Consider the following 25,432-nt stretch of genomic DNA (forward strand, 5'->3'; position numbering starts at 1 on the left):
GTAAGGATAATCATATTCAAGGTGTGGCTTTTATCCTCAAAAAAGTCTTCGAGAAGAACTTGATAGAATGTAAACCAACGAATAACAGGCTGATAAGTGCCAGACTACGGAGAAAATAGTATTTTACAGTGCTATGCCCCATCAAATGATACTAATGTTGAAATAAAAGACGCTTTCTACGACCATCTTGAACATGAGCTTGATAAAGCACCTAACCATGACATCAAAATTAAGGGTGATCTAACTTCTAAAGTGGGCTCTGGTAATGTTGGATTACCATCAGCCATTCTTTTCCCAAGTCCTACGTTAGTGAAATCCCTTCAATCATCATTTATTTTGCACATAAATAAGTTAATCTCTAACCTATGTATGCTAAATGGTAGTTCTGGTGCTTGCAATAGTATCGTAACTTTTGTGTTAGTCGTCGATGTACAAAAGAGCATGATTTCGACCAATATGACCGATGTGTCATGTTCCGGCGCAACAGAGACACTACAAAATGAATAAACACACTTTGATGTGTACAGAACCGAGGTCTTTAATGTTTTTTAGTGCATAGATCCACCAAAATGGAAACTGTATTTCATATTTATGAGCTGACAAGCATAAGGACTTTATTTTTGAGCTTACTATCATAATATTCTCATTCACAAGGGTCTTTACATAGCAGAAGTTAACGTTTCATAAGATTTTATGTAAGAGTTTTCAAATATCAAGACGAATGAGTATGGTTACAGTATGTCTTAACTGGATCTTTGACTAAATTGTTGTATATCGACTTTTTTGACACCTTTTGTCGAGTCTGTCTTACCTTCCATTTTTGTCATATGATTTTGTTAGTTTTCTAAAATCTTATTACCTTCTATGATCCCTTGTTATGTTTCTTTCTGTTTTGGACATCATGTAATCATTCCACAACATTTATCCAAATCATTTGTTGAAATCATAAGATCATTTAATATACCTACCCATTGATTGGTTATTTTCGTTAAGCTTCACGTGCATGTGTCTTTACCCGAACGTTTCTTTTTAAACTTCCAAATTGATCGTTTTTTTTCAAGAAAATGCGAAGATCACGCGAGAGTATATACTTCTTCCAAAACATTCTAATAAATTTCTTCTTATTTTTTATGGTAACACAACGTAAGCGTTTTCATCGATATCTTATTTCCAGATGTAATTGTGCTATTAATGTCTCCTTTTAAAAAAAGTTCTCGTATTAAGGGCCTGGTTGTCTGCATTCCTTAAAGGTGTCTGTCTTTTTAATAATTCCTTTTTTGTTTTTGTTTTTTGGTTTGTTTTTTTTTCTCTCGCAATTCAGTGTCCTTAAATCAAAATATTTCACATATCTACTTCGTTGTAAGAACGTAAGTTTGGAAACCAATTTTAAAGCATGTTTGTCTCCATCAGATATATTGCATTGAAGGATTGGTACATTTAGGAAACTGCCTATAAAGACACCAGTATATTTTATTTCACCATTATTTTTGTCCCAATGCAATGTTATACACATTTTGATATATACAAGTCATAAACAAATAAAAATGTATTTTGAAGTGCTTTCTATTTAATTTATTTCATCATTACCATTTCAGTCAATTACAAATCAACATTCGTTTTGTAAATCATTGATTTTTTTTTATATCTAATGGATAAAAATATTTTGAGAACAAAATTTGACACGTGTTTCTGAATGCCGGATCTTCTATGGGCAATTTCCTAATGTAAATGTCTTTTTATTCGTCCTTTTTGTTGACATTGAATGTAGTGATTATTCTCCCTCACATTCTACCTATAATCATTTCACCACATATTACATTTTTAAGTACTAGTCTCTGTAAGAATCATGCGAGTTCTATAATATGTGATGCACCCCAAAAAGACCACTCAATTTAATTTTTGTCATAAAGTTGCTTTATGGGTTTTATGATGAAATGATTATTCATTTCCAATATGTCTGCATTTAGGAAATAATCCACATTGAAAATCTAACAGTTTCTATTGTATTTAGTGTCATTTACAGAATCTGTTACAGTACATTCTACTAAAATAAGGGTTATATGATTATATGAAAATAACACGTTAATTTCTATTTACTATGATATGGAAGTCTATTTCTGTCATCGTGATAAATAAATGTCGTGAAAAATTATCTCGTGATAATTTGGGTATTTTGTCGACATAAATGACAATTTTATCTCAAAAAGTCACGATAATTGTTCGTAATAGTTAAGATAATTACGTAGATTCAGATATTACAGATAAGGAAATTAATAATCTTGAAATTGAAATTGGTAAAATTTACGATGAAAAGGCAAAAGGGGCACAAATCAGATCTAGGGAAAAATGGATTGAACTTGGTGAAAAAAATAATTCGTATTTTCTTGGTTTAGAAAAACAGAGACAAATTAAGAAATCAATTAACAAATTAACGTCCGGGGATGGAAACATTCTAACAGATCAGGGGGAGTTGCTAACAAATATTCAAAATTATTATGAAAAGTTATATTCATCTTCTTATCCAGACAAAATACTTAGTGACCAATACATATTTAATACTAATCTTGATCCTAAAATAGGCGAAATTGACAAATCTAACTGTGACGGAGAAATAACATTAGACGAATGTACTAACGCTATTTTTAAAATGAAGCTTAATAGGTCACCTGGTTTAGACGGACTAACTGTCGAATTTTACAGAAAATTTTGGGGGAAATTGAAAAATATTATAGTTTCGGTTTTAAATACTGGCTATAGAAACCAAAACCTCACATATTCACAACGTACAAGTGTATTAACACTTTTATTTAAAAAGGGAGATCCTTTGTCTTTGGATAATTATCGCCCAATTTCGCTCTTAAACGTGAATTTGAAACTTCTGTCATATATTCTGGCTCAAAGGTTGAAACAAATTTTACCTGATATCATTAATGAAGATCAGACTGGTTATGTTAAAAATCGTTTTATTGGTTTCAACCTGCGGCAAATACAAGATATTATCGACTACACAGAGTTATATAAAATAGAAGGGGCAATTGTATTTGTTGATTTTTCAAAAGCGTTTGATTCCCTAGAATGGAACTTTATGTTAACTGTTCTTAAACATTTTGGTTTTAATGATTCATTTATATCGTGGGTTAAAACATTGTATAATGGTATTCAAACTTGTGTCACTAATAATGGATGGATTTCTGAAATATTTAAAAACACAAGGGGAATACGCCAAGGATGTCCTTTATCTGCTCTTTTATTTGTATTATCTGTAGAAATAATGGCATCACGAATACGAAGTAATAATGACATCAAAGGTATCAATATCAAATTAGACCAAAGAAATCATAGTATAAAAATTTCTCAGTTAGCAGACGATACTACTCTGTTATGTAGCTCAAAGCAAGAAGTAGAATTTGCTATGAACGAAATTGAAATTTTTGGGTCTTTTTCTGGGTTAAAATTAAATCGAAACAAGACGGAAGGAATATGGGTAGGGAAGTTAAAATCTTGTAAAGATAAAGTTGCAGGAATCAGTTGGACTATAAATCCAGTAAAAACTCTGGGGGTATATTTTGGCTATTGTAGGGAAGAATGTGAAAAATTAAATTGGGAAAATAGAATAAATAAGATGAATAGACCTTTTGATACATGGGGAAAGAGAAACCTAACAATTTTAGGAAAAATTTTAATAACAAAAACACTTGTCTTGCCAATTTTTACATACATAGGGTCCACTTGTATCGTACCAGAAGTGTACATTAAAGAAATAGAAAGTAGATGTTTTAAATTTATATGGGATAATAAACCCGATAAAGTAAAACGAAACACAATTATTGGTAGATATGAAGTAGGGGGATTGCGAATGGTAGACATAAGGAGTTATTTTTGTTCATTGAAAGCCGCGTGGGTGCAAAGATTAGCTATCGGAGAAATTGTAAATTGGAAGGTTATCCCTCATAAATATTTTAATGGTATTGGTACAAATTGGTTAATTTTTATGACGAATAATGATAATAGTATAAAACATAAATATTTTAAAGATATTCCTGGTTTTTACAAAGAAGTATTAAAATGTTGGAATTTATCAGGTGGGGGCAATCAAGAAAAACCTACTACATTCACAGAAATAAGAAAACAAATATTATGGAATAATAAATATATTAAATTTGAAAATAAACCTGTAATTTTTGATAATTGGATTAAAAGTAATATAATTTATATAAATGACATAATAGATGCAAATGGATGCATATCTCAAGAAATCATTTTAAGTAAATTGAAAAACAAATCTAACTGGATAGCAGAAATTCAAACTTTGAAAAAAGCCATACCTTTCGAATGGAAACAATCTTTATCATCAGAAAATTCTGTAAAGAGTGTGGTTCATTTTAAAAGATTTCAAATTTGTTGGAAAAATATAGATATAAATGTAAAAAATATTTCGAACAAGATATTGTATGAATCATTTATAGTTAAAAAATTTGAATCCTCTATTGGAGTAAGCAAATGGTTAAGAATTTTTGATATAAAAGACGTGTTTTTTATGCCAAACATTTATAATTTTATTTTTGGTTATTTACAAGAAAACAAATTGAAGATGTTTCGATGGAAACTTCTACAATTCATAATTCCTAACAGAAAACTATTATGTAAGTGGAAAATAACTCAAAATATTCAGTGCAATTTCTGTAATGAAGACGAAGATTATCTTCACTACTTTATATCCTGTTCGTGCTTAGATAATTTTTGGACAAAAATACAAGAAATTCTTCGTGTATGTAACATGAATTTTGAGATTACTTTAAAATATCTTGTTTTGGGATATAAAATATTTGATGAAACATATTTTTGGTTAAATCTCTTATTAACTATAATAGGTTTTTCTATTTATAAAGCATACCATGTATCTGAACATAGAACCAAACATGTTAATACTTTTGATATCTTTGTTAAAGAATTGAAGACTACAATTAACTCAGTTAATAGTAATTCAAAATTAATATTCATAAAAAATTATGTATCAAACAACTATTAGAAGTGATATTGTATGTTAAGTTGAATGTATTTATGTATTAGTAAATTTATGTTTGAAATATTTTATTTTGACACTTTTTACTACCCTGGGTAACTAGTGATCATGAACAGGGAGCGTCAGAAGGTGCTTGGACTTCTGACGTAAACTGTAACAAGCTTTATTGATAATAAAGAATATTATTTGTTGTTAAAAAAAAAAAAAGATAATTATGTCGACCGTTCGAGTTAATTATCACTTTTCGAGATAATTTTTCGCGACTTTTATTTATCACGATGACAGAAATAGACTTCCATAATATGGATAGAAGATAAATACGCACGTATGTTGTGATGTCACGTCGTCTTTTTCCCGACGTTTTCTACACGTTGCGTGCTACCCATTCTTTATCAAAAGCTTTTTTCGTTAGCTTTGAGTGAATTAATAACAATGAAATTTTGAATTTTAAATGTATGTATGCTGCAGATAGTATATCCTAAAAATAATGGTACTTGGTTGAACATTTGTCTGTGTCTAACCAAAATGTCACAACATCTAAAATTTGTATATTTCATTTATTCACGCGTACAGCATGCGAAATTCGAACGAATTGTTCAAAAAGGCAAATGGTATTGAGTCGATTTCTTCATATACTTAAAAATGTATTCATCCTCCTCTATGATTTTATCATTTCATTTTTGTCTTTGACTTAACAAATGGGTTATATATATGTGTAAAACGGTGTCTAACAAAAATGTCACAAAGCGCAATTTTGAGGTTTGCAAAGTAATGTTCTGTTTTGCGACGTAGAAACTCTTTTAACGTCAATTTTGAAAACCAAAAAAAAGTATTGAAAAGTTACGATACTAGATTAAATTATTACGACTGTGGACGTAATGAATAAAAAATAAACACGATTTTAGCGAATCTGATAAAATAATGAAAGAAATGTTGAAAAGAAAACAGGAAGAAGAAAGCCCCCTTGCGCACACTCCTGTCTGTTCAATGCAATGATGTCCTGGTGAAATCGGGATCAGCGTGCCTGCATCAAAGTATTTTGAAATGTGTAGACACGCGCTTGCACATTCGCTAGTGAAATATTGTAAAATCAACGTATTCCATGATCGTCTAATTACCTCAGGACAATTATTTTACCTATAAGATATAATAAGCTGCACAATAATTGCAAAAATATTTTTTTGATTTTTTTTCAAATCGGACCAAAAACAAAACAAAACAATGATTTATTCTGGCGTGGCCTTTTTGAGCCCTTATAACTCGAAAACCGTAAGAGATATTCGAAATCTGATTGAAAAATGCAGGCAGGATATTTAATGAGTTAATGAGGAATCCAATGAAGAATCCAACTTTTTTTTAGCTCAACTTTGACCCGCTATAACTTAAAAACGGTCCAAAACACATAAAATCTGCTGTACATTTGTTTAGCCGAATTAAATGAAGAACACATTAAAAATATAATATTTAAAATCGCAGAAAACAACCAACCTTCATGGGTTTTAATAAAATACGCATTTTTACCCAGTTTTTAGTGGAGTCCGAGTTGCTCATTTGCTTTTGTTACTTTGTATGTATGATTTTAGTTACTTTATGTTCTTTGTTGTGTATGTCTGTTTTCCATGTCTGGTCTTTGTCCCTGGATTACATTCTTTTGATTACCGCTATAACCTTGGTTCCCTTGATTACTCTTATTAAAATCAGTCACACTTCTTTTTACATGTAACGATTATAGAACGATGCACGTCGCAATACAAAAAAGACGTCAAATTTTGCCGATTTCGACGTTACCAAAAATGACACCAACAACGTATGCTACGTTTCTTGTGGACTCCAGAGGGAGATAATCCAACTTAAGGGTTTTACATGTTAAACATCGTAGGAGCAACTCCCTCTAAACAGCTCAATGGATTTAAATATTGGTTATCGGGTAAGCGAAAAAGCGAGTTTAATGAAATTTCAATTAAGGCTAGAAACCACTAATTCAACCTCCCATAGGCTTCTATGCTAATTTCACAATATTCAATGGCTTCTCTGGACTTTATCTTAACTTTAACCTGCAGAGGACTATATATCAGCATGATTCTACATATGTCAGCTCACAATCCTCAGAATGGCATGTGGGGTTAGCAGACTTGCAGTGCACTACTGGTCACCGGAAGTGAAGGATCTATAAATAGCATGGGAAATCCCAGTGTTTTCACAAGATAGGGGTATATTTAGAAATCATTATGGAGATTAGGCGTTACATCACAAGAAGCAAAATGCACCTATAAAATGTACAGAAATATTTTTCCTTTCAGAAACTGTTTATTTTTTTTTAAATAAGATGAGAACTTTTTTCACAGCACTATGAGGAACAGGGGTAATTTCTGCGTAGGACTATTTTTGCGTACGTTCCAAATGATCATTGGTTGAATTGGTGGTCTGTAACCTTAATGTAACGCTGATTCCGGAGTTGTGTCCGGTTTTCGACAAGCCTTTATAATACTTACGTCAGTAACCTGTTACGTCATTGTCAGCGTTCATGAATGGCAAACGGTTCTCAAAACCCTCTCTCCATCCCCTTCAACTTCCACAGATACTTTTCTGCTGTTTTTTTGTTTTGTTTTGTTTTTCTCTTATTTTTCAGCGAAAACTACAGATATTGCAGCACAGATTTAGTCGACAGAGGGATTGATGCCTACAAGCGTAACATTATCCAATATGCAGATACTTTCAGTAAGGAAGCGCAGCTTAATTGTGCATCGCGATAGTTAATTTGCCTGTAGTCGTTAAATCAGAAGTGCGTGTTTTGTACGATGCACGATGGGACATTCAAAGCACCATTATTTACAGACTCGAATAGCGTAACATTATCTAATGATGCAGGATTTGTCGCCAAAACGCCGATATTTTCAGAATCACAAGGTGGAATATTATCTTAATGATGCATGGTACGATATTCAATATTTACAGACTTGCAAGATGCCATATCGTTTCTATCTTTTAAAACCCTGATACATAGAATTGCAAAGTGCAACTTTCCCGTTTTTATTTTGTGATGTTGGATTTGTCATTCAGAACGCCTAAGTTATAAACTTATAAAGCCCAACGTTATTGTTTATTGTAGTACAGATTTGACTCTTACAGTGTAACCACAATTGCAGTAGTATTTGCCATTGTGATGTTCATTTAATACCCGACATGGCCTATGAATGGAATACTGTACATGTTTGTTCTTAACGATATGTAAAGAATACCATATGACCAGCAACATTCTCTCAGAAGACCGAATTTGAAAAGCAGCAAATCTGTGTGTGTCGACGAATCTTTTTTCGCATATTCAGAATGCGGTTTATACTTATTAAGACAATTTTTGTATGTTGCATTTTATTGCTATGTAAGTGAATAAAATGAAATTGCTGCAGTGATGGGCGGGTGGAATCTTGCAAGATAAGAGGGGGTCAGGATCCTATAATTCTGCGTTGGACCATATTATTTTATACCTTTCTGTGGTACCACGGGAAGGTGGGTTTAAATAAGGCTTTATCTGTTACTAGAGCGGCGGTTCACGACTGGTACCAGTCGGAATTTCTCGTCCTCTGTAACCAGGGTGACTTATTTACATGTGGCCTAACGTATGTGAGAATCAGGCTCCCTGTTCACTCAGTAATGCACGGAGGAACTTCTGTTATCGCTGTTACCAGCGAAACGCCTACCTTAGCAAATTTACTTCTCGACGGTTTGTACCGTCTTGCCAGATCTCGTCTTTCCGCTTTCTGCAGCCGTTTTGCCAACACAACATTTCACATTTTATTGAATCTTTTATTAAATGGAATGTTATATGAAGTTTGGCATCATAATTATGTGGATATTCATGAAGTTTTATTTTTACTGCGGGGTGACTGCAAAGTTGAACTTATGGGTTACACAATCAACTGCACTTGTAGGGGTATTCTCTAAGTGAGCTTGGCCACAGTTTTTTCTAGTTGACAGTGCAAAATTGAAAATAATTGAGGACTGTGTGAATAAAAACAGCGGTACTTTTAAGTTTGCTTTTGTTCGTTGTATCTTTTGATTTTTTGTTATTTTTATGTATGCATGTACATCATTGTTGACTATATATGCATTAATATCTGGCAACAATTGAGAAAAATTATGTGTGAGAGTACAACCATTATTCTGTTTTGAGGTGTAATTTATTATTTGAAAATGATTAACTAAGATATTCACTAACAAACGAGTGCAAAAGAACTACTAAATCGACAAATTCTGTTAATTTTGACCAGTTGGCCATTCAAATATATTTCTTTTTTACCAGCAGATTGGAGAAACCGTTTTCATCCAGTATCTGGTTATTTCAAGGGCCGGATCCAGAATTTCAGGTGATGGGATGGACCATTAGTCGATTAGTAAACCGATTGAAGCAAGGCGATAAAAAAATTGAAGTAAAATTGGTGAAAAATCAAAATTCCATTCAAAACAAAGTTACCCGATTTAAGGGGGCATATTAATCCGCGCCTGATTTCTCCTGCATACCAGTGACCCTCTTAATCGCCAAACGGAAAATTTTAATTCAAGAAGACTATCATTTGTTTGAGTGCACGAAGTTTGTTATATTCCCTGCAAGGCAAGCGGGAGTTGCAGTGATCATTCTGCCAGTTCGCCCGTCTGACTCCGTTATATTAAGGATATATCACAGGTCAAGGTCAACTTTGATCCATTGTGGGACAAATTACACAGTTCCTGTCGAATGTTTTATGTGTTTTGATATATTGATGCCATTTTCTCTTTTCACATGCGATTCAATCGGGTAAAATCGAACTTGAGATTTTATCAAACATATATCGATGAAGAAAATCATATCTAATATACTGAACCGTCGCCGGAATCTTTCATAAAAAGAGTAATCTAGGGAATCCAGATTCAAGAAAACATGACGCAATATATATGTCCTGATGTAAATTAAGATTTTGCGTATTTTCGTCATTAACTTCCTCATTACTTCTGCTTAAAAATATGGAAGGGGGTGATTCTTCATATTTCAAGATTATCAATGAAACTGAATAAATTTGTTAAGTCCTAAAAAACAACTCTTCCTATATACACGTCCTTGGATATGCTACTTATCTTGAAATGTTTTTGACTCGTTATTTTGTAAAAATTCTAGCGTAAAATTTTACCGTACTTTTTCTGCAGAAAGAACTCGAAAGAACTTTTATATGAAAAAATTAGATACTGAGAAAGTTAGCCGAAGTCCTTTAGTATTAATATAACCAAAAAAGGCTATCTGTTCGAGACAGCTGAAATTTCTCACTTGTGAAACTTTGCTTCTGGATCAACTCCTATGTTTTTGGTTCTGTTAAAGTTTGTTGAAGATCAATAATCATAATGATTTATAAACCATGTGCGAGTCTAATGTTTGGGGTAGATGTACCAAAGCTCAATGGACAATAGAAAGTAACAATTCGATTACTATTTCGTATTTCAATCTAACGTGGAGAGATAAAAGACATTCTTTCGTTGCTTCGTTTCGTGTTTGTTACCACGTGGTCACTACTGATAATGATAAAAATTGATAGCAATGTTTATATATGGCGCAATTTTGGTTTATATGTAATATGAAAGGAAAAACATGAAACAGATTCTTTATTTTACGTTGCTTTCTTCTGTGTTTGAGTCAGGTGAGTATGGAAATGACTATCTTTTAGCATCTGTTATATCTTTCGAGCATATATACAAGTTTTGAAATGGCTGAACATGAGAAAGACTAGGATGACTCATTTATTTCCGGAAAATTAAGTTCTATAAACCCGTTAGTTTTCATATTTTGAACGTTTGCATACCAATTTAAGAGTAATCAAGGGAATTAAGGTTATAGCGGTAATCAATAGAATGTAATCCAGGGACAAAGACCAGACATGGAAAACAGACATACACAACACAGAACATAAAGTAACTAAAATCATACATACAAAGTAACAAGGGTAAATGAGTAACTCGGACTCCACTAAAAACTGGGAGCATGGACCAGGTGCACCGGTAGGGTAAGCGTTCTCTGCTTTTCTAGAAACACCCGCCGAGTTGCTCATAAAAAGTCAAGTCCGGGGTAGACAAACGAGGAAAGGTAAACTATGACCCGTTTAAGCACTGACATTATCGATGGAAACAAACAGTAGCATTTGGATAGAACTTAATACTGAAAGTCTGCAAAATGACACAAAATTATTTTCTATAAAGCTACCGTTGCAAGAACGTACTACTTAGGGACAAATGCGTAAAGGAATATAACGATTAGAATGATATAGAAATAACCTCGAAAACCATAGATGTATAACCAAGCAATGAAAAAAAAAACATAAAAAAGAACAGAAATGCGCTTAAAAAATTATAAACAAATTTATTTCATATAACTTAATTTGTGAACACTACATACTCACAAACTGGTAAATTTAGAAAGATGTTTACACTGTACAAGTTGTTATAACCGAGTCTTTATAATTATTGAAAAAAAGGTTTAGGAATTGGCACACGACCCGAGATTGTTGATGATATATTGCCCGAGGTAAAGCAACAAGGGCAGATAGGATACCTCAATTGTTCTGTTATAAATCTAAGTCAATCAGCAGTGGTAAGTCATTTAGCTTACTTGATCGTATAAAACATACCCAAATTAAAAACAAACGGAAATATAACAACTCGTGTCATCCTTTTACATGATTTTTAACGTATGTGTACTTATCCATCTGGGTAAAATTTAAACTGAAGCTTAGATACTCACAATGCAATATTTCATGTTTGCAAAGTTTTCATATCACAACTCATACGTTATGTTAAAACTTGCCGTAACCACGCGGACTTTTTTTTACCGTGTTAGACTTCATAAAGTTAGGTTTCTGGATTAGGGTTGTGTTGCTTCAAGAATGAAGTCACATCACTTCAGATTTTTATGGATTCGTGGGTCGTTATATTGTATCCATCTGAACCGTGAGTACTGATTTGTTCACCATGTCATAGTTTTCTTTACCTCTTCCGTGTACCACTAACTTGACATTTTATGAGAAACTCGAGATGGGTGTTTGTAAAAAACCAATGGACGCATTCCATTCCGGTGCACCTGGTCCAGGCTCCCAAGTTTTAAGTGGAGTCTGAGTTACTCTATTGTCCTTGTCTAGTCTTTATCCATGGTATAAATTTTTTGGATTTCCGCTCGAACCTTTGTTCTCTTGATTACTCTTCCATACATGTACATCGGGATATGCACATACTACCCAACAGAATCCAGCCATCGAGTATCACACCTTTACGATGGCTGTATATTGGTCAAATCTTTTAAAGAGTAATCAAGGGAACCAAGGTTATAGCGATAATCAAAAGAATGTAATCCAGGGACAAAGACCAGACCTGGAAAACAGACATACACAACAAAGAATATAAAGTAACTAAAATCATACTTACAAAGTAACAAAAGCAAATGAGCAACTCGGACACCACTAACAACTGGAGAATGGACCAGGTGCACCGTCAGGGTAACATTAATAGAAAACAAATAGTCAAATCTGTCTTAGCGACCATATCAATTCAGCAATAATCTGTCTTAAATGACTGAACACAAAATATCTGTATGAAGTGTGTTCTATGTAAAATTAACTTGTATATATACAGACCACCTATTTAATGCAATCCCTTTGAAGTTCACTTAAGACAGGTTGCAGTGTAAGTGAGAGTATTTTCTAAAACATTTCATAAAATGCCATAGGAAGGTATACATCTGTAGAAAAGTGACATAACATATGCACCTGAACACATTGTTATTTGTTTAATGACGCACTTATTGTTGACCAATTCATTTCTTTACGAGACATACATTAAGTAGGTCTCCAGCTAAGGATCATGCAAGAGTAATCAAGGGAACCAAGGTTACAGCGGTAATCAAAAGAATATAATCCTGGGACAAAACCAGACATGAAAAACAGACACACACAACAAAGAACATAAAGTAACTAAAATCATACATACAAGGTAACAAAAGTAAATGGGCAACTCAGACTCCACTAAAAACTGGGAGCAAAAAGTGATTCATAGGTAAAAAGCCTACGTATTTTTTTTTGGAGATTTTGTTTGAATTGCCATAGTAAAAAGAAATTTACATTCAGCTTTTCATATAACCCGTGTTCTTAGGAGAAAAATATGGAATGCACTGTTGATTTCAAAATTAAGGGAGACAACTGTAAATGACACTCTAATACAATAGAATCTATTAGATTTTCAATGTTGATTATCTCCTAAGAGAAGGCAGATTTAAATGAATAATTACACATTTCATAGTATAGACCCATAAAATAACTTAATTACAAAAATAAAAATATGTAGCTTGTTTTTTTTGGAGTGTATCACATTTTTCAAATTTTGCATGATTCTTACAAAGACGGCTACTTAATACGTTACAGTAGCCCATTACATATTTGCTTGATAACAATCGGATAGACAATATCGCATTTAATAATGGGTTGATAGTTTGATAGTGGGGTTCGACTCAGTTTTATATTTTATTAACACGATTTTTCATATATTCCATTACTTTGAATATGTCAAAAGATACCGGTACATCCCCTCTGCTGACATTGTTTTTCCTTTCCAGGTAAACTGGGTCAAAGAAACCACACCAACGAACAACCCATTGCTAATTTCAACAAACGAAGACATTCAGTCTAACCACGTAGTTGAAGGCCATAATAAATATGATATTCGAAGGACTGTGAACAATAATAGAGAACAATACCAGTTGATTATTCGCGCCTTAACTGAAAATGATGCGGGAAAGTACAAATGTCAGATACGACTCTCAAACCTTAACTATCAGCAATGGCCGAGAAAATCAGGCCTTCTGACAGTTCAGAGTAAGCTACAAGTTTTTATACATATACCTCATGTTCATCATAATTATCCGAACTTCTAGTGAATAGTTAATCGGTTTTTTTTTGTACAACAGACCAAACAAAACTACATTTAAATATAGCACAACAGAAGAGTTTAGTAATATTTTTTTTTTATTTCTAGAATACTCTTTAAATACAGGTGTACCAATAATTGATTTTAGAACTTCACTATGTTTTAATTTTTTGTTGAGTTAACGAATCACATTCTGAACCAGGAAATGAATTTATATCCCACAGGCACGTAGGGCGCGGATGGTTTTTTTTTTCTCTTTTTTTCTCGAGAGTCGTTGTTCCCCTTTCACTCGTTAAGTTGGATTCATTCATTGCATGAAAATATCACAAAGGAATGCATCATACAACTATCTAATATAATAGAACCTTTGTCGATTTCTTTATTAGACTGTGGTATCGCAAAGGGAAATAATGGCTCTCGGGGGAAAAAGGGTCGTCGTGGTCGGAAGCACCCTTGTCCCAAATGTCTGTAGTCTGTTCTAGACACATTGTAACTGGTTTAATTGAGTTAATGACACTTGAACCCTTTCAAGTTTTTCTCAGTCACTTACTTCTTCAAAAACTAAGAATATGAAGTAAAACTAATTGAAATTTTGAATTTGAACACAAATTTAAAACTTTATTTCAGTTGCTCCAACGATCAAAACTCGAAGTGATTCCAATATCATTGTGAAGGAAGGGTCAAACGTCACCTTGAAATGTGAAGCCAATGGTATTCCTGCTCCTAATATCACGTGGAAACGTACAGATGGTTTGCCGTTGCCAGGAGGCGGTTTCCAGTACTGGGTAAGTTGTTTTTTCCCATGTCTTTGAATTTCTTCAGTTTCTTTAATTGCATGCAATATTATTTTTTCGAGTCCGTCTGTCCGAAGATATCGCAATATAAATCAATTAACATTTACCAATTTTATATTCCGATATCTACAAAATGTATTGCATAAAATGCGTTCCCAATCTTTGAAAATATACCTTACTGAATTACTTAAAATGAACAGATGAAGATTAAATAACATGCTCTTCAACCCTCATGCTATTTACAGGGAAGCCAGTATGAGGTATATAATATTGCAGCAACAGACAGGGGACAATTCTTGTGTATAGCTGATAACAATGTCCGTCCACCAGCCGATTTTGCTGTTCAAGTCGAAGTAATGTTTTCGCCATACTGCACAGCACAACAAGACACTGTGGGTCAAGTTCAGAACAGACGATTTCCCGCAAAATTGGATTGCATTGTGGCATGTAAGTTGAGTCTTGCTAAGTACTAGTTTTGAATGGAGAAAAAAGTATAAAGCATAAAGTGCACATGATCTTGTATTAATTTTGGAATGATTGTGTATGTGTCGTCATTCCAATGTGGACTAATTGTGCTCATCTTATAGCCGATTCGTTTCTCTTCTGCGTTGAATGGCTTAACTTCTTAAAGAGCAATATGTTGCATGAATTCAAATATACTTTTAGATGATATTTTAGCCGTAAATTATCCTAACTTCGAACTAATATAGTTCTTGGTAGAGATTCCTCATACTTTGTAAGAAATAATTCCAAATCATCTTCCAAATATACAGAGGAAAATGCTGGATTTTTTATTCGACAACATATTTGTCCAGTGTGGTGGACGTGTTTTTCAACAAACGGTCGGCATTCCAATTGGAACAAATTGTGCACCTTTACTTGCTGACCTATTCCTTCACTCTTATGAGGCTGACTTTATAGCTGATCTGATCAGAAAGAAAGAATGTCGTTTTGGCTAGATCCTTCAATCTCAGTTTCCGCTATATAAATGACGTATTATTTTTGAAAGATCTTAATTTCGGGGATTTGATACATCGCATCTGCCCAAAAGAACTTGAGATAAAGGATACTACAGACACTGTGAAGTCAGCCTCATATCTTGACATACACTTAGAAATCGATGGTAAAGGAAAACTATTGACCAAACTTTACGACAAACGTGATGACTTTTCATTCAGAATTGTCAACTTTCCTTTCATCTTTGGCAACATCCCTTCGGCACCTGCGGATGGAGTGTTCATATCACAACTCATACGTTATGCCAGAGCTTGCCAAAACTTTTTGTATCGTGCTAGAACTCTAACAAATAGGCTTCTGGAACTGTTACAGGGTTATATTGTTACAAGATTGAAATCATCACTACAGAAGTTTTATGGTCGTCATCATGAACTCGTGGATCGTTATGGTGTATCCATCTGCACCATGAAAACTGATTTATTCAACGGGTCATAGTTTTCCTTTCCTCTTTTATCTACCCCGGACTTGACTTTTTATGAGCAACTCGGCGGGTGTTTCTAGAAAAGCAGAGGACGCTTACCTTACCGGTGCACCTGGTCCATGCCCCCAGTCTTTAGTGGAGTCCGAGTTGCTCATTTACTTTTGTTACTTTATATGTATGATTTTAGTTACTTTATGTTCTTTGTTGTGTATGTCTGTTTTCCATGTCTGGTCTTTGTCCCTGGATTACATCCTTTTTATTACCTCTATAACTTTGGTTCTCTTGATTACTCTTTCGAAAACTATGTTCTTGATATCTTTCCACAAGTCTAACAGTAATGGTACTGGTACAACTTTTCTTGATTTAGTTCTTACTCTAGAAAATGTGAAACTAAAATTTATGCCAAAAGTGATTATTTTGATTCTCCTATTGAAAATTTCCCATTCCTAGATGGTGATATTCCTGACGCACACTCTAATAATATTTATATTTCACAACTGGTCCATTTTGCTCGTATTTGTAATTAAGTGTCAGATTTCAATGAACACTGTATTAACTCATTACAGGAAAGCTTTTGCACAAAGGGTATCGATATTACAAACTTCTAAATGGTATTGCCCAATCAGTTTTTTTTTATGGAAATGTAGTCTATAAGGCACTTTCTTTCAAACAAAATCTGATGGATTTATCAACTGCACATGCTCTAAATAAATTCAGGCATTTGCGATTTGCAAATTATTGTCTATTTATGGCAAGCCGTAGTGGAATTTATTCCCCATTTATTGATATCAATAAATATTTAATAACATGTTAATAAATATTTATCAACATGTGCATAAATGGTTTATTAATATCAATAAATAGATGAATTATTAACATGTTGATAATTATTTATTAACGTGATGATAATTATTTATTAACGTGATGATAAATCATTTATTAATATCAATAAATAGAACGAATTATTAACATGTTATTAAATCTTGTTCCGGAAGACTTGCATGCCGGGTAATATCCAATGTTATTGTCATTTCGGTAAGTATCGATTTCGGCACATGACAACGGTAAACTATATTTTGTTCCCAAACGGGTCTATGTGTATTATGCTACATTATTCAGTATGAAATTGAAACAGCTTACTTCAAGACACTTAAAGGGGTGACCATCCATTTTTTGTTTATTAGTAGTGTATATAATAATAATTTTAAGTGTTAGAATAAATCTTACAATTACGATTGAAGAGAAAGTAATTCACTTTAAGGGCACGACATGGCTTGGGTTTAATTGTTGTTTTTTTTTCTTCAAAATTTACGACCCGGTTAGTTTCCAACGAAATACAATGTATGTTAGGTCTCAATTAATCAAAGAACAATTATACCCCCACCACATACACCTGCACGCAATATATTTATTTATTTTTGTTATATTTTTTTCTTAAATAAAAAAAATGTCAATGCCACGTAAAAATCATGTATGTAGGGCATCATATAAATATGACAGGTTTTGTTGAATAAATTCGCTATTTATTGTGAAAATTGGCAATTAAAATAAATACCGAGAAGACAAAAGTTCTAATATTTTCTTGTGTATGAATTCCACAAAACTTGTTTTTTTTTTATGAACAAGAATGAATAAAAACTATCTTGGTATATATTTTCCGGAAGTGGTTCCCTTCTGAAAACACAAAAGTATTTACATGACCAAGGTTTGTGACCTAATATACTAGCACGTGACAGTACACCTGGCCACCCGTGAAACCTAATTACACATTAAAACACGTGCAGTAGATACGTACGTAAAAGTCGAAGAGCTTTTATCATTTTGTTCCATTTACTTCACGCTTTACTTTAAAAGTGGTTATCATCAAATACAAGTTCTTATATAATTATTCTGTTATTAAATCAGGTATAGATTTTGTTTTAGCCACCTGCCCACATGATTGCATGCACTTTTCTTAACCGTGTCCTTGTCCGTATTTATGCAAATTTTAAGTGGCTTTTTTTCATACTTGAATTAGGTTTATACTATATAGGTCACTGCAGATAACTTTATGACAATTTGTGGAAATATTGAGACATTTAAACAAGCAAATTCAACATTTTTTTCCTGTAAAAAGTATATATTTTTCAAAACCTTATATTACATGTATGGAGATCCATAAAATAAGATAGATATTCTTTTCTATTTTGTTATGAAAATCTGTAGCCATGGTAACAAAATAAAACTATACATCCATTTTCATAACAAATTTTGTGTGCCTTCCCAAAATAGTAAAAAAAAACAGGTTTTCTAAAATATCAGGCACTTAAAAACTACCAGAAAAGGTAAGTTGGCATGGTATTATTGTAAAAAAACAAATAAAAAGTGTACCTTTTTCTGCTCATTTGTTCATGATTTTCTTAAAGTTCGTGCGAAATTTTGCATTTTTGAAAAACAGCCTGTTGAGTGCAGAGTAGAGAATCCAATCCGGTGATGACCTGAATCTTTCCGGATAGCCTTAAGCATGCATTTTACACGTCTTCACCTTCACAAGTATTGCATCTATTTATGTACGATTGCTCTACTACTCACAATCAATATTTCCACCAACTATCACCTCTTATTTTCAAGTTTTACAAAATTAGACCGGGTCAGTTTTGTGTAAGAAACGGTGCACCTAAATCCCATTTGTACAATGCAACCTTAAGGAGAAGGATTTGTTTTTACATAGAAATATTTTTTATTTCTTGGAAAGCTCTGTATATGAGGAAACAACAATTTTGTTCATATTTCGATATACATAACATTCCATAGTTTTTTATCATGTGTTGAAATTGCCACTCAGAGTCAGTGTACACTAGTCCTAATTCAGCTATTTATTGATATCAATAAATGATTTAATAACATGTTAATAAATATTTATTAACATGTTATTGATATCAATAAATGAATTATTGATATCAATAAATAGGGAATAAATTCCACAGCGGCTTGCCATATCTATTCTTTGAATCTTGTTTCATTAATAGATACATTATCGCCCCCTAATTGCATTCCTTCCTAAAAAACGAAGTCATTTTTAGCTCACTGGCCTAAATAGCCATATGAGCTTTTGGCGTTCGTCGTCCTTCGTCGTCGTTGTTTACAATTTTTCAAAACACTTCTCTGATACTACTGGACCAATTACAACAAACTTGGTATGAATGTTCCTTGGGTGTATTTTGCATAAAATTGGTGTGGGGATTTTTTATCTGTCGAAAAACATGGCTGTCGTTACTAAAAATAAAACATAGGGGCCAGTCAGAAGTTTGTTTTTGCATATATCTGCAAAACTGTTAGGTTTAGCAAAATTTAGGTTTGACATAGGTTTAAAGTATTCAACATGATGAGAACTGTCTGTGGTCAAATTTGCATGTTAGGCCATGTGGGAGTCATTGTCTTTTATGACATTTTTTTTTATTATTATTATTCAAAATCTTCTGCTCTAGAGAAGGACATCAACGAAAAACTGGGCATAGTATAAACAGCATTAAAAAACAAGCGGGCATGTCTGAGAACACACACAAGAACTCAAATATGGAAACGAAATGATTTGATACATATTTTTATGGTAATTTTTAAAAAATCTTCATCCCAACAGCCTGTGAACACGATGAGATATATTTGTGGTCATATTTGCGTGTTAAGCCATGATAAGGATATTGGCCTTTTTGACGTTTTTAATGTTATTTGTTTTTAAAATCTTCTGATCTGACCCTACCAGACCTATTATAACCAAACTTGGTATGAATGTTTCTTAGGATATTGTGCATAGAACTGATGTAAAGATTTTTGACCAGTCGAAAAAAAACATGGCTGCCGTTACTAAAATAGAACATCATATTAGACATCCTTCCAAAATCTTTAGGTTTAGCCGAATTCTGACTGGGTAAAAGTGTTCAGTATGAGGAGATCTATTTGTGGTCAAATTTTCGGAGATCTATTTGTGATCAAATTTTCATGTGAATCTGTTGAGCCATGTTGGAGTTATTGACCTTTTTGATGTTTTTTTTCTATATTGTTTATATTATTTCTTTCAAAAACCTTTTCCTCAGCGTGACACAGCGTGACCAATTAAACATATACTTGGTATGAATGTTTTTAGAGTATTCTGACTAGAACTGATACTGGGATTTTTGACTCGTCGAAAAACATGGCCGCCGTTACTAAAAATAAAGCATAGGGGTCTGACAAAAACTTTTGGCATATTTCTCAAAATCTTTTTGGTTTAACCAAAATTCTGATGTACAAGATATATATGTCATTTGTCTTGGGAATTCACAATGAATTTGAAAATTACTTTTTTTTAACATGTAAAGTAATGGAAACGTTGGCAGTGGTTTGTGTGACCTAAGCCATGTTGGAGTTATTGCTATTTTTGACATTTTTTTTTGTTTTTGTTTTTTTGTTATTTTGTTTTGTTTTGTTGTTGATTTTGTTTTAATGTTAATACTTTCGAAGTTTTTCTCCTTTTATCCAAGAAAAATATCGGTCGCTGTTACCAAAAAAAAAAAAAAAACAAAACAGAATTCTGCTTATCTAGTGAGGTGAGAGATTCAGGTTCTATAGTGCCTCTAATTGAGTATGGCAGTACATCGAATCTTGCCTATATATCTTGATGTTACTACTCCAAATAAAACCCACTGAGATTGTAGCGACTGATTATATTTTATGCTGGTAGTTTTGATGGTATTGTCATTCTCACATATGTTTTGAGCTAGCTTACGATAACTGTGAGCGTGTTCTTAAAGTGGATATCTTATTTTGTCTATATAATCTTCGTTGAGGTATTCCATTGAGAGAATTGGAGGTATCATTAAATGATTTTTTTTTATATGTTTGTTTGTTGTCTCAGTTCATTTTTGACCTAACATTAAAGGGGCATGGTTAAGGCCTTATAAAACTAGTTTAACCTCACATTGATGTCATGCGCCTGTCCACAGTCGGGAGATGTTGATCATTAATGTGCCTTTGTGTCGTTATATTACTTAGAAGTTTAATGTCGATGCCATCCAGAAGTTACTTTAAGGTATACTTACTTACTAGCCTCAATAGTAAAATATATTCATTCCTTATCCTCCGTAGTTATATATATATATCTTTACCAGCCAATCCAAGAGCTCAAGTAACCTGGTACAAATTTAACCCAGTGAGTGGCAGATTAGAAGCAATCAATGACAATGATAAATACGACTTAAATCAACAAGATGACCAGAGACTTAAGAATGATGAGAAATGGTACTCATTAACTATTAAACAAGTCCAGGGTAATGACTATGGCAAGTTTTACTGCCATGCCAAAAACAACTTCGGGAGCAGTAATGCCACTTTTGTTCTTTTTGGTAAGTACAGAACACTGTCCTGTAAGCAATGAAATAACAAGCTGTATATATCATTGAAAACAATATACTTATAACGAGAATGGATATGGTGAATATGTCAGAGAGACAACAACCCAGAGATAATAACATTTCAGCTCAAGGCCACCAATGACGATGAAATTTTCACACTGCAGAGCAGACTGCAGCTGGAACCAAAACAACATTACACACAGGCACAGAGAAATAGTTGCCCCAATATACTCCAATAGCATAATAGTAAACTGAAAGTGAACACCAAACAATATATACGGAGGCCAGAAATTCCTGACTTCAGATGGGCAAAACAATGTGGCGGGGTTAAAGTACTTTGACATGATCACAACCCCCCCTTTTAAATCCGGCCACTGTGCAAAAAATAATTCAACACGCTTAAAATCAAGTCATAAAGGTCTGAGTCCCTTGTTAAAACAGAAATACTACCTGTATATAAACTTGCCCTGTATAAAAAGGAGGGCTTTGATCTTAACTAGGTTATTTTGTATATTACAGTGAAAACTATATATATTCAGCAATATTACGTCTTAAAAAACTATAATTAAAATATTTCAGTGCAGTACATTCTATGTAAAAGTAACCTGTACATTAAGACCTCCTGTCTTATGTGACCATAGCTTTGCTCTCCCTTTGGATGTCACTTTACACAAGTTTTACTAACAGTGCATGCTATATTTATTTTCAAAGATACTTTATTTTCATTATGTTCAAAGTACATGCACTTTGTGTTCATTCTTGGGCTTTGACTTGAAGTCAGATTAGAATTTTTTTCTTGGAAGCACAATTTTTTTATTTAATTATTACCACATCAAATGGAATCAATATTTTTATTTGAAAATAAGTAATGAGGGAATACAGAACTATTATTTTATTTGTATTCAATGGATGAGTAAAAAAAATTCTCCAAAATTTGGAACTTTTATTTATTTTTTTTTTTTCAAAAAGATCCCCCTTCTTGCTAATAAAATCGAAGGTCACTTTAGACAAATTTGACTGTATACATGTAGGTATAACAGCGTATTCATATTTAAAGATAAAATATTTTCAGCTTTTTATTTTTTTTTTTTACTTCATGCACTTTTCGTTAATTTTATCGCTTGAATATAGCTGAAATATTGCTGGTCGGGCGTTAAACCCCAACAGTCAATCAATCAATCGTTAATTCTATTGCGCATTTCTTTTTTTTTTCTTTCAACGCTTCAGTAATTACACTCAAATACAAGTTTAATCACCATTTGCTAGTAATCCAAAGATTATGGATGACAACTGGAACTACGTGAATTATGAAAAGAACCTTATTCTTATTTTACATTTTTATTCCAGAGACCATGGAATGTCAGGGATCCAACTGTCCTTCAATTGGTGGAAACTCCGGAACATTACTACATCCCTCTATGTATATTATGATTGTAGCTTTAGCTGCAAACCTTGTAATTTATTTCAATCATGACAAAGCATAATGACCATATGCATGTATATTTAAAACTGTTCAAACGGAACCCCTTTTGAAATGGATGATTTATAGTTCGGTTTTTACAGGTGTTTGTTTAATGCAGGTTCAAAGTACATTTAAATAAGCTGACACGAAGAGATTCAAATTTCTGGTTTTGGCAGTTTTTCGCTTTAATTTACTACATATACCTCAGGGCGGATCCAGACACTTTGAAAAGGAAGGGTGCTAGCCGGGGTTCCTCAGAAAAAGAGGGAGGTCTTCTGACACTATTTGCCATTTTTGTCAATTTTATAAATGAAATTTACGAATTTTCAAATAAAAAGGAGGACTGTCAACCCCCTGCATCCGCCACTATACTTCATAGCTAAACATAAAAAAATGCAATTTTCTTGTTACTAGAGAAATGGGTCAAGGACAGCAATGTATTGTATACTTTACATTTTATAGATACTTTATTTAAAAAAAAAAGAAAAACATTGTCGGGTAAGTGAAAAGCTTATATCACTTTTATATAGAAATTTTGGACCATTGACCAGAACTAGGATATGAATTCCTTGCAATCTGTTATAATATTTCAGAGAAAAAAATGAAATATGGAAATTTATTTGAGAATATTTTAAAAATCTCCAGTATCTACATGATATACAGTAGACCCTGGCAATTGAATAGAATTGTGCAATTAATTAAATTTATCAAGTCAGGGAAAAAAACTTTTTTCAGTGTTTAAATGTACATTGTGTATCTAAGTGAGGTTACCCAGATTCTTTTAGCATGTGTAATTAGATGTCTCTCTTACTCAATGAAAAGATACCATATTATTGTAAAAAGATTACTTACAAAATATGAATTATTTCACTTACAGTGTATAATTGATGTTTTACCCATTTAGACACATCTTTCAAGTAAATTTTGGAAAATATTGATGGAATTAAAAGGAAACAAAAGAAGAGTTTGTATGGATGTTAAGGAAATTCATGTCCTTATTATGTAAACAATGTATATCAAAATACACATATCCATAAACAATCAAGTATTCAGAGAAAATATTACATTCTTGTTATGTTATAATTTTATAAATTTAAGTATCAGTCTTCATAAATATCAGACAGAAGGTGATTCATGCATGTCAAAAACCCACCAAATTCACTTTAAATTCATTTCTTGTTCAGAATCAATTACAGACCACATAATCTGTCCTGTGTTTTCATTTGGGTGTTGCCCTTTTGAGATAAAAAAAATATATAGATTGTTCATGAGATTAGCACTATGCAAGGGTTATCGTTCTTAATTTTGTTAGATTAGGTTTATTTAGTAGGAAAGAATATACGATTTTATCAAAAGTGCAGATCTGAATATGGGAAGGACAAAAATATAGCATATGTATAATTAAAAAGCATTGTTTGTTCAGTGGGTTTTTCTTCACAATGAATCACTTGAATATGGATGTAGTATCTGAATTTTAAATGGCCTGGTACTTCAAACATATTAAGTGCTTGTTACGTTTTATATAAGAAATGTAATATTCCTTGAGCAGTTTAAATTAAAAAAAAATCAAAAAAATATTTTTTATTTGAAAAATGTAGATGACTTACTTGATAGATTAGCGTGTTACATGTACTTCACAAAATATTATCTAATGTTTAAAAAAGAAATTAAAAAAATTCTTGTAAAATTTGTCTTTATAAAACTTTTAGAATATTAGTACATGTAAGTTGGCAATAAATTAAACAAAGGTCTTTTAAAAAATTCTGATGAATTGCAATAAAAAACCCAATTAATAAAGGCACTTTCCACACAAGTTGACAACTATTTTGGTAACTGTCTGAATATTTGATGTTACAAGTATAGTTATAACTTTGATAAATATTCCATAACTTATCGGCATACTTTATTGTTGTAGTAAATTGTTTACTCTACCATTTTGTACTTGAGAGTTAATTAGTGTACAGTTTTGTAATAAAACAATTTTTAAATTAAGTAACTGTATTATTTTTATTCAGTATTCAAAGAACACATTTCAGTCCCTTTGAAAATATATTGCCCATTTACAAAATATTACAACAAAAGTTAATCTCAACAAAAAAAGTTAACAGATCTTCAGTACAAACAAAATAAAAGAAAATTGGATAATAAATTGAAAAAAAATTGTTGAGAAAAAAATTGATTTGGTCATCACAAAAACATCCCAGCATTCAAAATTTCCATTGTGTTACTCCTGAATGGTACATGTAATATATACCTGAACCAAACTTGAGTATAACCAAAGGTCTAAAGCATACTGCTGAATTATTTAGTTGAAAAATTCTTGGAAGACCATTCTGTGTAAGAATAAGGCAATGGGTTGTACATCATTTTTCTCAATCTGGTCTTTCCTGCTTAAAATATACTCAATGTGCGTAG

General features: G+C 32.5%; 1 protein-coding gene across 1 annotated transcript; it reads left to right on the forward strand.

The window, feature by feature from the left end:
* Positions 1–10,530: 10,530 nt before the first annotated feature.
* LOC148607803 (lachesin-like) lies at positions 10,531–25,009 on the forward strand. The gene is made up of 7 exons (XM_088546697.1): positions 10,531–10,686; positions 11,518–11,633; positions 13,644–13,902; positions 14,582–14,739; positions 14,994–15,195; positions 21,313–21,546; positions 22,903–25,009. The coding sequence occupies exons 1-7, from the start codon at positions 10,638–10,640 to the stop codon at positions 23,037–23,039; spliced, it is 1,155 nt and encodes a 384-aa protein (XP_088402823.1). The 5' UTR covers positions 10,531–10,637; the 3' UTR covers positions 23,040–25,009.
* The last annotated feature ends 423 nt before the right edge of the window (positions 25,010–25,432 follow it).

Source organism: Perna viridis, chromosome 9 (assembly GCF_037379345.1).
Source record: "Perna viridis isolate PV_CMFRI_1.1 ecotype Kerala chromosome 9, ASM3737934v1, whole genome shotgun sequence".
Lineage (NCBI taxonomy): Eukaryota > Metazoa > Mollusca > Bivalvia > Mytilida > Mytilidae > Perna > Perna viridis.

Bases quoted from the DNA above. Each gene is read 5' to 3' on its own strand.
- LOC148607803 (XM_088546697.1), top strand. From the start codon at position 10,638: ATGAAACAGATTCTTTATTTTACGTTGCTTTCTTCTGTGTTTGAGTCA. The intron at 10,687-11,517 runs GTGAGTATGGAA...ATTGAAAAAAAG, and splicing joins TTCTTCTGTGTTTGAGTCAG to GTTTAGGAATTGGCACACGA. The intron at 11,634-13,643 runs GTAAGTCATTTA...TTTCCTTTCCAG, and splicing joins ATCTAAGTCAATCAGCAGTG to GTAAACTGGGTCAAAGAAAC.